The 12,954-nt window shown below is 43.6% G+C and overlaps 1 protein-coding gene across 1 annotated transcript in view; it reads left to right on the plus strand.

The window, feature by feature from the left end:
* LOC108298585 overlaps nt 1–6,574 on the plus strand; it is a 50,126-nt gene extending 43,552 nt beyond the window's left edge. Inside the window, exon 4 of the mRNA XM_037735845.1 lies at nt 5,981–6,574. Coding sequence (XP_037591773.1) covers nt 5,981–6,052 — 72 coding nt within the window. The 3' untranslated portion in view covers nt 6,053–6,574. The remainder of the gene's footprint in view (nt 1–5,980) is intronic.
* The last annotated feature ends 6,380 nt before the right edge of the window (nt 6,575–12,954 follow it).

The raw sequence follows: 12,954 nt of genomic DNA on the forward strand, positions 1-12,954 counted from the left end.
AGCTGGGATTACAGGCACGCGCCACCATGCCCAGCTAATTTTTTGTATTTTTAGTAGAGACGGGGTTTCACCATGTTGACCAGGATGGTCTCGATCTCTTGACCTCGTGATCCACCCACCTCAGCCTCCCAAAGTGCTGGGATTACAGGCTTGAGCCACCTCGCCTGGCTATTTATTGTATTTTATTGTTTTATTTTGATTTGTTTCCCAGTGTGGTTGTAATTTTTTTTGCAGGGGATAATTGCGGGGAATGTGTGTGTGGAGTGTGGAAATGAGTCTCCTGGGAGACTTTGTATTTGCTAATGCTGGGTTTTAGGTGTTGCAGTATTCTGGACCATTTTGTGTGCAAGTGTGTTGATTTCTGGTTTGGGATTTCAGCATTAAGTGCATAGTAGAAATTTGGCACTATACCTGTGGTTATGCAGAGGCCTGTAAATTTGATGTCCCATTGGGGGTGAGGGAGGGTGTATATATGTGGTATTATAAACACGTAGGGGGCTCCTTAGCACACTGCAAGCTTCCCTGCAATTGAGTGAGTTTTTTTCAGACTCCTCTATGAAATAGGCAATACTTCGAGGTACTTTCTTTCTCTAGGGGTCTCACTTTCAACTTACTGCTTTCACTGGAGGAATTAAAACCTCAAGCACCAACCTCAGGTCCTTCCTATCTCTGGGTCTTTTGCCCGTGGGCTACTCTAGAGTCAGCTTGAATTAATTTCACTGTTGAGTTCACTCTTTGTTTCTGGTACCCAAGGTTTTTACTGTCTTTCAAGCTTGGCTCCACATTAAAAAAAAATAATAAGGGTGTTATCTTTTTCAGCTTTTCTGTTCGTTGTGGGTAAGGGGGACTCCTGGCAGTTGAGTCTGTCCTGTTTCCAGAAGGTTCCCCCTGAAGCAGTACATGACTAACTTACCCTGAGGCCTGCTCTGAGATTTTCTGAAATGATTGTTCTGTGAAAATACTACCAGGCTTTTCCCTCTTTCACTAAGGCAATTACAGAGCTAGGGAAAGCTAATCAACAGCACGAGGAAGAAACCTGTCTGGATTTACCCATTTAATTTCCTGCCAAATAAGGGCTTGAATTCTTCCATATTGTCTAGCATCCTGTGGGGACTTTCAAAGAACAAGAAAACCTAGAGTCCTGTGCAAACTAAATGTCAAACTTGAATCTCTCACATATATTCAACAAATTTAAAGTTTAAAACATTGTTATAAAAGTAGTGAAAATTAATATTGTCAACATTTGTGTATTTCTCTGTATGTATTCACATATACATATATTTATAATTTTTTTACTGAATAAAGCAAGTATCTCCCCGTTATTGAGCCTTTAGACAATTGTTTTTTATGTAGCTATATGAATCATATTCTTTGAATGTTCCAGGAGTTAAACATTCACCAATTTGGGGGAATTTTCCCCTACTTTTTAATAATTAAGATGCTGCTGAGATTATTTTTATATATTAATCTTTGACTACATGTCTGATTATATTTCCTTAGGTTAACTTTCTAGTATTGGACTTTCTAGGTCAAACGGTATGAATATTTTTCCTGTATCTTGCCAAATTGCTTTTCAGAAAGATTAGGTCAGTCTTTGTGTCTATTAACAGCATAGGAGGGTACCCTTATGAACAGCATATGAGCTGGCCAACATTAACTATCATTGCATTTGCATTTTCAACAATTTCCATAGGTGAAAATTGAATATTATTTTTAAATGTTCTGTTTACCAATGTAAAAACATTTTCTTTTCATATTTTTAATTTTTACTTCTGTGTTTTAATTCTAGAATTGCCCATATAAACCTTGTGCCTGTTTTGTGTGTCAGAAGTGGATTGTGGAATTTTTCTTATTGATAGATAAGGTCTCTTTATATATGAAAGCTATACCGAGCTTTTGTTGTAATTGTTACAAGTAGGTTTTTGTTGTTGTTGTTGTTGTTATTTTTTTGAGATGGAGTTTTGCTCTTGTTGCCCAGCCTGGAGTGCAATGGCACTATCTTGACTCACTGCAGCCTCCCCTTCCCGGGTTGAAGCGATTTTCCTGCTTCAGCCTCCCAAGTGGCTGGGATTATTACAGGTACCCACCACCATGTCCAGCTAATTTTTGGATTTTTAGTAGAGACAGCATTTTGCCATGTTGGCCAGGCTGGTCTCGAACTCCTGACCTCAGCTTGATCTGCCTGCCTCAGCTTTCCAAGTGCTAAGATTACAGGCGTGAGCCACCACACTTGGCCCACAAGTAGGTTATTTAGGCTATAATTTGTCTTTTAATTTTAATTTTGTTTTTAATATTCCATAAGTTAATTTAGTCAGATTTATTGTTTTTTTATAACTTGCTCAATTGCTCCTGTGCCTATAAAATCTTCCTCTAACTCAATTTTGATCCATCTTCTCTTTGTATTTCTAGCTCAGTTTTTTTAAGCATGTAATCCTTGCCTGTCTGTCTAAATGTTATTTTTGTATATGGTGTAAAATAAAGATCTTATTTTTTTCTGTAAGAGTAATTCTAGCAACATATTTTAGCAGTGCATGGCAAGTCCCTCTTGATTGTACTTCTTAGCTATTTTCATTGGTTAGTTATTTTACTGTGTAACATAAATTACCCCAAACATTTATCATCTCTGTTTTTATCTGCCAGGAATTCAGGAGCTTAGCTGGGTGGTTCTGGCTTAGGTCTTTTAAAGGATTATAGTTAAGATATTAGCTGGGGCTGCAGTCATCTGAAGGCTTCTTGGGGGCTGGAGCAACAGTCCCTAACCTTTTTGGCACCAGGGAACGGTTTCATGGAAGACAGTTTTTCCTTGGACCTGGGGGTGGGGGGATGGTTTCAGGATGAAATTGTTCTACCTCAGATCGCCAAGCATTTGTTAGATTTTCATAAGGAGTGAGCAACCCATATCCCTTGCATGCGCAGTTCACAATGTGAGAATCGAATGCCACCATTGATCTGACAGGAGGCAGAGCTCAGGCAGTAATCCTCATTGGCCCACTGCTCACCTCCTGCTCTGTGGCCCAGCTCCTAACAGGCCATGGACTGGTACCAGTCTGTGGCTGGGACTGGGGACATCTGGGCTGGAGGATCTCTTCCACAATGGCTCACTCATATGCCCATTGGTAGAAGGGCTCAGTTCCTTGATGTCTGTTGACAAGTAGCCATAGTTCCTCACCGTATGGGCTTTTCCATAGGGATGATTAAGTGTCCTTATAACATGGCACCAGCCTTCCACCAGAGTGAGTAGCCTGAGAGAACAAAGCAGGAGGAGTCACAGTGTTTTTTATCACCTAGCCTTGGAAGTGACATTCCATCATTTCTGCCATGCTCTACTGGTGACACCAAGGAACCGTGATATAATAGCCACAAAATTATGAACATTAAGAGGCATGGGTCACTGGGGGCTTCTCAGAGGCTCATTACCAAACTCTTCCTCTGAGTGGAAACTTAGAATTATATCTCCCCTTGTATAGATGTGTATTCAGTATCATTTTGTCATTTATATCCCAAAGCCCAAAGGTGGCTTTTGGAACTTTCTTCTTCACTTAGTTTTCTGCCCTATAACCTTATCTGATTCTTAAATTTAAAATCAAGTGATGTTTGTCATCTGAGGCTTTTATGCCACTGTCATTACAATTAGCTCAGAGACAAAGTATTTATCCTTTTAATTCCCTCATCTAGTATTTATTGACCATTGGTTTTGATAAAGTAATAAAAAATATAAGTTGCAAAGAAATAGAAATTAAAGTTTTTTATACATGTACATACACACACACTGAATAGTAGGAAAGAATCCCAAAGCTTTAGGGCAGAGAGGGTCCCAGAGAAAGGAAGAGACTTGTCCAAGGCCACACAGTGATATAAAGTTAATGAAAACCCAGATCTTCCATCCACCTTTTAGCCTGACTCATTCATCCTACATTTATGAAATACTTAAAATAAAACTGGATGGCTCTGTGTTTAAAATTCGTATGTACAGAATGGAGAGTGATTATTCAGCAATGGTTTGGAGACTGGAGGTCTTGCTCTGCTTCTGTCCATTCTCTTTCCTGAAGTTTGGCTGTGGCTCTTCCCAGTCCACTCTTAATTGGATTTGTAGGAGCCAGAAAGTGCTGAGCACATACACAGTGTGGTAATTGGGCAGTTTCCTGGCTCCCCAGAGCCTCTGACTTGTTTGTGGATTGTGATCCATAATTCCCTGTATAATGCATTTTCAGAAAGCAAACTGGCAATCAAATGGTAATTGTTTCCATCTGTGTGGATTTTGCATTTCCCAAGACTGCCTGGCAAGGAGGAGGTTGGCTCTGAGAGGAGTAAAGGGACCTGGAATTGGACGTCAGGACTGCAGCATACCATGGATGCGGTGGCCCCAAGCTCACATTTTCCAGTAGAGTCCTAATTTGAAATCTTTCATCTGGTTGGCCTTATAAATAATCCAAATACCCTAGAAATTCCACCACCTAAGCCATATTTTCTAAAGTGTTTCTTACTGCTGAAAGAAGCACAGACTCTCTGTTAGACTGTTGCCCCAGTTTTGATTTGAAAAATTGATCATTGAACTCGTGGAAAGGAGACTTTTGCTGCTGCTGCTGCTGTTGTTAAATGAGCTGTTGTTAAAGGATGGGTTTAAGAATGGTGGAACAGTGCAATTTGGAACACATCAAATTAGAAAGAGCTGACCCAATATCCCGTGTCTCTGAGGAAATGGAAGCACTCTCTCTCTAGCTACTCATGCAGGTATATGTGCAGGCATTTGGTCAGATTCCTCTTCAGTGTCCACTAGGTAGAGTGCATGATGCTGGGAACTCAGCTAAATGTAACGTGGACTCTCAGAGACTTCACAGCCCACAATAAGGAGATGAGGTATGGATATATTTCATAATACAAATTTAAGAGCATATGTCAGAGGATATAAAGATCTCCCAACTGGGAAGATCTAGAGAGATTCCAGTTCACTCAGCCCTCACCAAAAAGAATATACTAATTGGCATCTATTGCTGTGGGATAAGCCAACCCAAACATAGTGACTTAAAACTACCACTGTTTATTTCTTTTTAATTTCATGATTTGAGTGCAGGTGTGGCTCCTCCCTGTTCCACATGGCGTCAGCTGGGGCGGCTCATGGGGGCTGGAGGATCTGGGATGGCTTCATTGACATATCTGTCACCACAGCTGGGAGGGCTAAGAAGGGTGGGGCTGTCTTTCTTGCAGGGTAACTGGGCTTTGTTACATGGCAGTTTAGGGTCAAAGAGAGTGGAAGCTGTCAGACCTCCTAAGGCCCAGGCCCAGAACTGGTACAGAGTCACTTCCACTGCATTCTACTGATCAGAGCAAGTTACCAGGCCAGCCCAGATCAAGATCCATCCCTTTATCAGAGGAGTGGAATGCACACACAGAAATGAAAGAACCTCTGGTGGCCAACTGTGCAATCTATGACGTTAACGTAAAGAAAATTATCCTAAAAGCTGAAAAATGAGATCTTACTGTCTAAACTAGCAGTTTATGGTCCCTAGTGAGGACTGGCTGTGCTTTCCTAGTTGCCTAAGTGTGTGAGCTTCATATGTCAGTCTCAAAGGGTACAATTACCCACCTCTGCATCCCTCTTTTTACACTGTCCAGCCCAAGATTAGATAAAGATGATTTCTGGGAAGCTTACATTGTGAGTCATTCAGCTGGGGTCCCGGTGGCCTTCCAGGTTTTTTTAATTTAAAGATAGGGGTCTCACTTTGTTGCCCAGGCTGGAGGATAGTGACTATTAATAAGCATGATATTGTATACTGTAGCCTGAAACTCCTGGACTCAAGCAATCCTGCTTCAGCCTCCTAAGTAGCAGAGATTACAGGCATGCACCACCACACCCAGCTCACTCCCAGCTTCTTATCTGTCCCTTTCACCTTTTTTTCACCACCTTTGCTCTTTACCAGTTCCTTGCCCATGATTTCCACCCTCCTTACTGAGTTTTCCACCTCTCTCTCTCTCATTGCAGGCACTAAAACAGGTGCAGATCTTAATGATGGTACTTGTGAGCCTGGACTGGCTTCCCCAGCCTCCTACATGAACCCCTTCCCAGTGCTCCGTCTCATCGAGGACTTGAGGCTGGCTTTGGAGATGCTGGAGCTTCCTCAGGAGAGAGCAGCCCTCTTGAGCCAGATCCCTGGCCCAACAGCTGCCTACATAAAGGAGTGGTTTGAAGAGAGATTGGTGAGTAGTCCCGTGGCCTGATTGGGAACCACTGGGAAATGCAATGGTGTAGCCCATGGAGTGCCACTGCTGACTGGGGCTATTGACTCATCTGCACACCTTCCAGCCTTTTCTTCCATCCCACTTAGCCAACGATGCGGGGTGGCCCTTCTCATCAAGGAGTGTAGAGCCTAGTCAAGCAACTTAAGCTATGCCCTCTGACCTCCCGTGGTCCACAGTCATCCTCTCCTGAGGAAATCCAGGGCCAGAGAAGGGTAAACATTGAAGATTTCACACGCACAGACCCCCTCGAATTGCATGTACTACTTACTGAGTTATAATCATGGCTGGGATCTCTCTCCTCGGCTAGATCCCACTGCCCCTTGTTTCTTACCACAAACTAAAGACTGGGTTACCTTATTGATTTAAAAAAAAAATGCTTTATAAATTTCTTAGAAGAAAATATTTTCTTAACATTTTTGCATTTCTTTGATAAAAGGCCAAACCTTAAAAAATTAGTTTATTTGTATTCTTCTGTATGGCCTTTAAACTTCTGACCCTATATCCTATCTGGAAAAAAATGCATTTCTTATATGCATATTCACATATGCAGCATTTTATTTTTGAGACTGGATCTCGCTCTGCCACCCAGGCTGGAGTGCAGTGTGGCTTCATCGGTTCTCCCACCTCTTGCTCCCAGAAGTGTGCACCTCTGCAGAAGTGCACTGCCACACCCGGCTAATTAATTTTTTGTTTTGTTTTTGTTTTGTGGAGACAGGGTTTCCCTGTATTGCCTGGTTGGTCTTGAACTCCTGGCTCAAACAATCCACCCACCTCGGCCTCCCAAAAGTGCTAGGATTCTAAGCATGAGCCACTGCACCTGGCCAGTATTTTACTGATATACTTAAATTATAAAAATAACACAAAACAAAATTGTAAAGATTTTTATTTGTACAAATTTGTGGGGTACATGTGAAATTTAGTTACATGTATATAATGCATAGTGATCATGTCAGGGTATTTAGGGTATCCATTGCTCACCAAAATAGATTTTTAAAGGATAGGCTAAAAAACAGCTCCAATATTTTTTTCCCATATACCGAGAAATCACCTTGTGCCCATTGGGTGGGGCCTCTCCCACTTGAGACTATTCATATTCTATGCTGTTATTTTCTATTAGGATTTTAGTGGTTTTCTTATCTATTTGAATGATCTTCTCTTAGCCCTTTGCTTTATTTGTAGCATATATTTTCCTCTCTCTGTTTTTAAATGTTTAGGGTGCTTTTGAGACACGGAATTTTAAACAAGTGTACTTCACTCTATCAGTCTTTCCTTGGTTTCTTGTTTTCCTTTTGGCCCTAGCAAGGCCTTTCCCAACCTCAGAACAAATAACTGTTCACCTGTTTCTTCCTCTAGTAGGTTTATGGCTTGATTTTTATCTTACGGTTAACTCTAATCCATCAACAATAGTTTTTAGTGTTTGGTATAAACACAATGAATCTTATTTTTAAAACAGTTTTTGGAAATTTATTAAAAATATGTTTGATCCAAAGGCAGTTGACAATCAGTTGATTTTTTTCAAGATGCCTTGGTAGAAAACAGCTTGCCTTCAGATTTGCAGTTTTGTGTTGGGATTATGTACAATGGTTTAGGGAATGCCTTCCTTTGGAGAGATTTCCCTAAAAGAATTCATAAATCTTCTAGAGTAATTATGGCCGTCACTAACCTATCAAGGGCGAAGCAAGTACTCTTAGGGGGTCAGAAGTTCATATAAACATTCCAAGATGTAAGGGCTGTATGCTAAGGTTTTAATTCTGGAAAGAGATAGCCTGTCTGTATTTTACATCTTGCAGACCTAAAGTCATTTTACGATCAGCCCGTATACACATTCCACACAAGGTCTTAATCTGTATGGAAATAAATTCAGACTGGTGAACAAATTCATCCGGTGCTTTAGATTGGTGATTTTAGTTAGAAGTTGTTACTGCTCAGATTTTGGTCTGTGGCTCAGCAGCTTTCTTACCCCTAGTAGCTTGTGAAAAATGCAGAATGTGGGCTCCCATCTCACACTTGCTGAACCATCTCCGGATGACTCATAAGCACGTTAAGTTTAAAAAGCACTGTTTTCAATCATGGAGACTCACTTGAATTTTTTTTTTTTTTTAAATCCCATGTGGATTAGGATTGGAATTGAAACTAGTAAAACGGTTGAGGGATTAGGCAGCACTGCGCAGCGCCTTCTCATGCATGGTGTCTGTGCCTCCCTTTATTTGTTCCCCTCTCCTCTGTAGACACACTGGCATTGTCACACACCTAGAGTTCCTGCTTGGCCACGACACTGGCCCGACGTGATGCAACTCTCTCTCATGACATCTCTATCAGTTGGGATATTTTGGCCAGTGAAGTGACGTAAGCAATAACAAGATAGACCACAAACAAGATGTCCAGAAGACAGACAGTCCCAGGTTTAAATGAGTGGCTCTGAATGACCTCATGGGCACTGGTTCTTCCTGTCTTTTTGCCCTGCCATCCTCAAGGGGTGGTTTTTGCCCAGGCATGTCCCATAACAGTCACAAGATCGTCACTAGAACTACAGGCAACATGTCCTTACAAGACACAACTATGCAATTACATGCAGAGGTAGGGAGCAGTTACTTTAGTGTGTTTTTTTTTGTTGTTGTTATTTTTAATCAGAAGGGAAACTCATTCTCTGCAACCTTCTAGCAGACTTCCCATTTAGCCCCAGTGACCAGGATTTGTTCACCCATGCATAGCTGCAAGGGAGGCTGGGAAAGCAAGCAGTTGCACTGCCATAGAGGGAGGTGGACTCTGTCAGAAAGGAATGATGATGAAGTTGGGGAAAGCTGTCTTTCAGGAAGACAGCTCGGAGTGACTGCCACAAACTCTGTTAGGTTTGAGTTTACTCTTGTTGACTGACAAATTCTTTCCATGTTTTCTCAATATGTTTTCTTTTTAAACTTGAGTTTCTAAAGAAAAGAATATGATTGGCCCAGTTAATTATTTTTTAGTGAAGTCATCCAGATCAATGAAGAAGTGCTAAGTGTAAAATAGATAGGAATTAAAGACTCTTAATTTATTCATAGTTCTGGATGCACACCTTAGGTCAGGTGTCTACCCCAGGGCAAATCATCTGTGAGCAGAGGGGAGGGATTATGTGATGGGAAATGTGGTCTTGTACTGCTGCTCCTCATCAGGGCTGCAAATCTTCTGGCACTGGGCATCTGTGGTCCACCAGAAGAATGGGCTGCTAAGAAGCAGGGGTCAATGTGGAGGAATAGTCATGGTTAGAATAGGACAAATAGCAGACTAGTCCTGGGCTCTCTCTTTCATGTTTTACATGAAAAGGGCACTCCTAGTCCGAGTGCCTCCAATTGGGCAGCTGTGTCTTTGTTATAGGGCTGGTGCCTTTCCTGCTGGGTCCTGGCAGAGCTGAAGCACAGCTGGGCCAGCACAGTTGGCAGCAGTAGGAGCGCTGTTGGCCAGGACTCTGCCAGGAGATGGGTATAAAACAGAGCAGACTTGTCCTAAAGCCCAAGTGGAGCAGACCTGCCCAGGAGTCAGTGGCACTGGGTTGTGAGTGAGTTTCCCATGCTCCGGGGTCTAAAATAGCATCCTGCCCCTTGGCAGTAAGTATGAAGAGAAGTGGGCTCCAGGCCTAGAAGGGCACGTGTGAGGCTTTCTTAATGGGGATACCCTCTGGGGCCTCAGTGAGGTAAGGACAAAAGGGTCTGGATTCCTTTGGTTTAGGAGCAGTATTATTTCCCCTGGAAAGCTGATGAATGAGGACCTCACATAGAGGGTGTCTTGAGGTCCAAAATGAGCTGGGACCTGGCCTGCAGCAGAGCAGTGTTACCCTCAGGAGATGGGAAGGCGGTCCTTTACATCTGGAAGACAGAGCCAAGCTCAGGGTTAGTGCTCATGGAGGATGACACTGAGGCCCTGGCTGGAAGGCTGAGGCAGCTCTGTTGTGATGGGAACAGAGCTGAGTTCCAGAAAGGGGCAGACTCCTCCTTCTCTGTTTACTATGGTGAAATGTAGGATGATGCTCTGAGAAGGGTGTGGTTATTTCAGGTCAGGAGCCCCAGAACCCCACAGGTGGTCCTGAAGCCCAGAAAGGGAAGCAGTGCTCATCAGTGACCCTGGCATGTACTAGGGGCAAGAAGGAGCTGGTGCCACCGTGACCACTTCCAGGACTTGGGCTGTGCATTGAGTGGGGCTTTCCCGTGGTCTGAAAGGGGTGTCTCTACCCTGCTTGGCTTGGCTGGGTGAAGGTTGGTTACAAAGATCTAAGGCTAGGTTGGGTGGTGGAAACCTTAGAGAGGATAGCCAGCCAGATTCAAATGGGCTCTACAGGGCTGGGGACAGCCACCTCGCTGGGAGGAGCAGACCCAGGCTGGTACAGTGTTGATTCATGTCCCAGGTCTTTGGGTGATGCCCAGAAGATACCACAGCCAGCAGAGTCTCCATATGAAGTAGCCATGGGTGCTTCTCCAACAGTATGTTGTGTCCACCCTTCATTTCCTACCAGCCAGCCAGTCTGTTCTGCTGTTTCACACACTGGGTATGGGCCAAGGAGATTCTTGGTGAAGGTTCAAGATGAAGTCAGAGAAAGGGTAGGCAAAGCCAGCAGCAAAGTGAAAGCAAGTCAAGGAAAAGCTCAGGCTCCAGGGTAAGGGGTAGTGTTGGCAGAGAACCTATAGAGAAGGGCTGTACTCTGGGACCTCTTTGGAACTAGGGTACACAGTGTAGGCTTGGCCATCCCGAAGGAACCCAGGCTTTTATTTGCGAGGTTGTAAGAGTCCTAGTCAGTGTGCTTGAGTGGGTGAAAGCAAATTGAACCAGGGTGAGGGAGTATGGGAGGTAGGAAGGAGTTAAAAGGCCAGGGTTCCACCCTGGTTCTGCCACTCACTTGTATGAGCCTCTTCTTCACTTCCCTGGGACTCAGTTTCCCTACTGGATAACAGCTGAGTCTGAAACTGCAAGATCTGGCCAAGTATTCCAATTCTGCAGTTTATTCTAGGGGCTATATGGAGTGGCCTCTTTGTAAGCACCAGCCTTTGCCTCCCTCAGTCTTGACCTCTTGATTTCCAAAGTATGGAGACAAGAACCTCTCGGTTTACTGCTGCCCTTATGTTAGGGCTTGATGGAGACCCACCTCTCGAGCAGCAAATCTGTTTACCATAGTGAAAAACCTGAGGAGTTGCCCTCCTGAATGAGCAACCTCTGCTGGGGCCAGCTGGGTTAAGTGCTCACCTCTGACAGCCCAGCAACTCAGTTCAGGTGCCCTCAGTTACCTTTTTAACTAGTTTCCCAAGAAACCCAGGCCCAAGCTGGGGAACAAAGCCACCCCCCTTCTCAGCTACAAACCACCTTGTCACAGATGGCAGCTTCTTCAGCTCCTGGCTCCTCAAACAAAGCCCATGCATTCCTGCCAGATTCAGCTTGCAATCTTTCATTCTGTCGAAAGAAGCAAATCTGTTTACCATATTGAAAAGCCAGAGGAGTTACAAAAAAAGGTGGAGAGGAAAAGCTGTTTTATGAATTATAAAATGTGAGCTTGAATTTCTGACCATGTGATTCATTTCTGTGTCTCCATTCTCCATCCAGAATGGGAAACAAAAGATAGGTCAGGACACATGTGTGTTGAACATTTTAATTTTGAAAAGTTACAGAAGGAGTTTTGTAGACAAACCTTTTCCTCTGGATCTTAAAGGAGAGGAAGGAAAATTTGGTGCTTATTTTTCCAAGGAAAACAGTAGAGCCTGTGTGAGCCGATTTCCAGCATGTTTTCTTACTTCCCCTGTGACAGGTGTGAACTTGAGTGGTGTCCTTGCTCTCTTTCTGCGCTTAGCTCCCAAGGGACTTTTGGGCTGGGCTCCAGTGGCACCAGGGCTGGTTCTTTGTCCCTGTGCAGTGCTGAAAGAAGCCACTAGGTGGGAGTCAGGGACAAATGCTGGGAAGTGAAATCCCAAAGAGTGAGGTACAGCAGGGGCTTTACATGAGAAAACAGCTTTTTATTTTTCTTTTTTAGACAAAGATAATATAAGCACCTCTCATTACTGAAGCTGCTGAGCTGCACCGGGGTCAGCTGGCAAAGAGAATTCTTTGCCATTTTCCTTAGAAACAGTGGACAGAGGGCAGTCAAGGGAGCACTCCACTGTTGAGGGTAGAGGAGAAGAGACAGGGCTGGTCCTGGGAGCACAGACTTGACCTTACCCTGTGGATGTGAGGAAACCTCTCCAGATTCTTTGACTGCAGTGCCTTCTGCTGGGGTGCAAGTAGGATGGCCCTTTCCATTCCCGGAGGCATATCCTAGCCCACAGTGTATGCTATGCTGTGCCCTAGAGAAGCTTCCTGTCCCCTGTGGGACTTTGAATGCCTTTTTCCTGGCACAGCAGCCAAGACTAGGGGCCTTCAGCCACTGCAAATTTAGCAGTTTTAATTTTCCTGGATCGTGATCCCTGCCCCCAAAGTAAATTTACCCTACTAAATTCTAGCAATCTGGATCCTTTCAGATCTGACCTAAAGAGACTATTTCAGCCCCTAACAATGTTTATAAATGACCAAGAATGTGCAAACACTGGTGAAAGAGCAAATAAATCCTTCCCCACTAAACTTCCTGCTTCAGACGCTGGGGCCATGGTGGATGATGTTGCCAGGTTAGCATAACTTGAGGTCTGAGCATGTAGACACCCACTTACCCTCCACTCACAAAAAAAAAAAAAAAAAAAAAAAAAAAACCTGCCAGAGAAACACCAC

This window comes from Cebus imitator, unplaced genomic scaffold (assembly GCF_001604975.1).
Source record: "Cebus imitator isolate Cc_AM_T3 unplaced genomic scaffold, Cebus_imitator-1.0 Scaffold1003, whole genome shotgun sequence".
In the NCBI taxonomy this organism is placed as follows: domain Eukaryota; kingdom Metazoa; phylum Chordata; class Mammalia; order Primates; family Cebidae; genus Cebus; species Cebus imitator.